Source organism: Gavialis gangeticus, unplaced genomic scaffold, assembly GCF_001723915.1.
Source record: "Gavialis gangeticus isolate Ggan-Ray unplaced genomic scaffold, GavGan_comp1, whole genome shotgun sequence".
In the NCBI taxonomy this organism is placed as follows: Eukaryota; Metazoa; Chordata; order Crocodylia; family Gavialidae; genus Gavialis; species Gavialis gangeticus.
The window spans coordinates 43,390,419-43,391,931 of NW_017728996.1; the positions used below are offsets into that span (position 1 = coordinate 43,390,419).

The window sequence follows — 1,513 nt, forward strand, 5'->3', positions numbered from 1 at the left end:
GGCCTCGGCCTGGCGGTAGGGGCGAGGCGGGCGGCCGGCTGCGAGCAGGACGGGACGAGGGAGCCGGCGGCGGAGCAGAAGCCGCCACCCCCCAGGGCCTTCTCCAGAGCCGTGGAGCGGAGCCGGGACCTGCTGTGGCGCATCAAGGTGTGAGCGGGTCTCCGCGCCCTGGGCTCTTCCCCGGGTGGGCGGCGGCTCCGTACCCCCGTGGCGGGACTACCGCCCAGCCCTGCGCCACGGGAGGGTGGCGGCTGCCCGGTGGGCCCGGCCCGGCCCCGCCCCGCCCTTCACCTGCTTTCCTTTCTTCTGGTGCCAGGACGAAGTGGGCGCCCCCGGCATCGTGGTCGGCGTATCTGTGGATGGCCGAGAGGTGTGGTGCGAAGGTGGGTGCGGAGGGGCTTTTCCCCTGCCTGGACGAAGGGACCAAGTCCTGCACTCCCCCTCTTAGGTTTTGTCCTTTATTTCCAGGTTCTGCTCTTCTGCTCTGTCCTGGGCCCTCCACAACTGCGCCCCGAGATAGGGGGCAGGTGAATCCCTTCTGCTTCCAGTGGCGGAGGGCCTAAAGGAAGGGAGGGGAAGAGTCCCTATATGGGTTGGTGGCGGTGGTGCTTGAAATCCCCTCAGGGGGCTGTGCATGCACCATACTTAGAAATGGGGAGAGAGAGTTGGGGAGCCTGTACACCAGCTGCGGGGGAGGGGCTCCCTTGCACTGTAATTACAGTGCATCAGAGCAGACTTGGTTAATCAGGTCTGCGGAGGTGGTAACTACTGTGCTCCAGCATCTAGCCCAGGGGTGGGCAATTATTTCAGGCAGAGGGCCGCTTACTTAGTTTTGGCAAGCCATCCCTGAACTAGTTAAAGTGCTTCCTGGCACCATTTTTCAGTGCAGGGACACTGATGCACAAGACACTCCAGGCACTAATTAGAGCGGCTCTTAGAGACACTCTAATTAAAGTGCCCCTCTCCCCTCCCAGAGCATGTGTATAAATGCACTTTGGGTGTCTGTAGATGTGTCAGGAGGCTGCTCTGAAGCACTGAAATTACAGCATGTCGGAGCAGATGTGATGAATTGAGTCTGCGTGCTCCAGCCACTCTTTGCGTCTCATGCATCAGCGTGCCTATACTTCAAAATGGTGGCAGGATTCATTTAACAGTTTTTAGTTAAAGCGCCCTGCCGCCGTTTTGAAGCATGGGGACACTGGTGCATGAAACACTGAGGTTGCTTTAATTAGAGTGGCCCTCGGAGCTGCTTTAATTAAAGCACCTACACCCAGAGCATGTATAAAAACGCCCCGTTTATGCATAGCAGATGTACGAACTTAGAGCTGGGTTAAAATAGGGGATGAGGAAACGTGCTTTCATTTGCAAGATCCACCTTCCATGAGTTTCTCATAAGGTTAAGTGGGATGAGAAGTTACTCTCTAAACAAAAAAATAGTCACTGATATCACTTACACCGCAAGCAGCTGAACTCAAGAGGATGAGGCCAAGCTAGAAATTTTATTTTGAGTTAT

At 56.3% G+C, this 1,513-nt stretch overlaps 1 protein-coding gene across 1 annotated transcript in view; it reads left to right on the top strand.

The window, feature by feature from the left end:
- Window positions 1-3: 3 nt before the first annotated feature.
- Window positions 4-1,513, top strand: part of LACTB (lactamase beta) — a gene marked incomplete at its 5' end in the record, with an annotated part of 43,826 nt that continues 42,316 nt past the window's right edge. Inside the window, 2 exons of the mRNA XM_019503834.1 lie at window positions 4-147; window positions 317-383. Coding sequence (XP_019359379.1) covers window positions 4-147; window positions 317-383 — 211 coding nt within the window. The remainder of the gene's footprint in view (window positions 148-316; window positions 384-1,513) is intronic.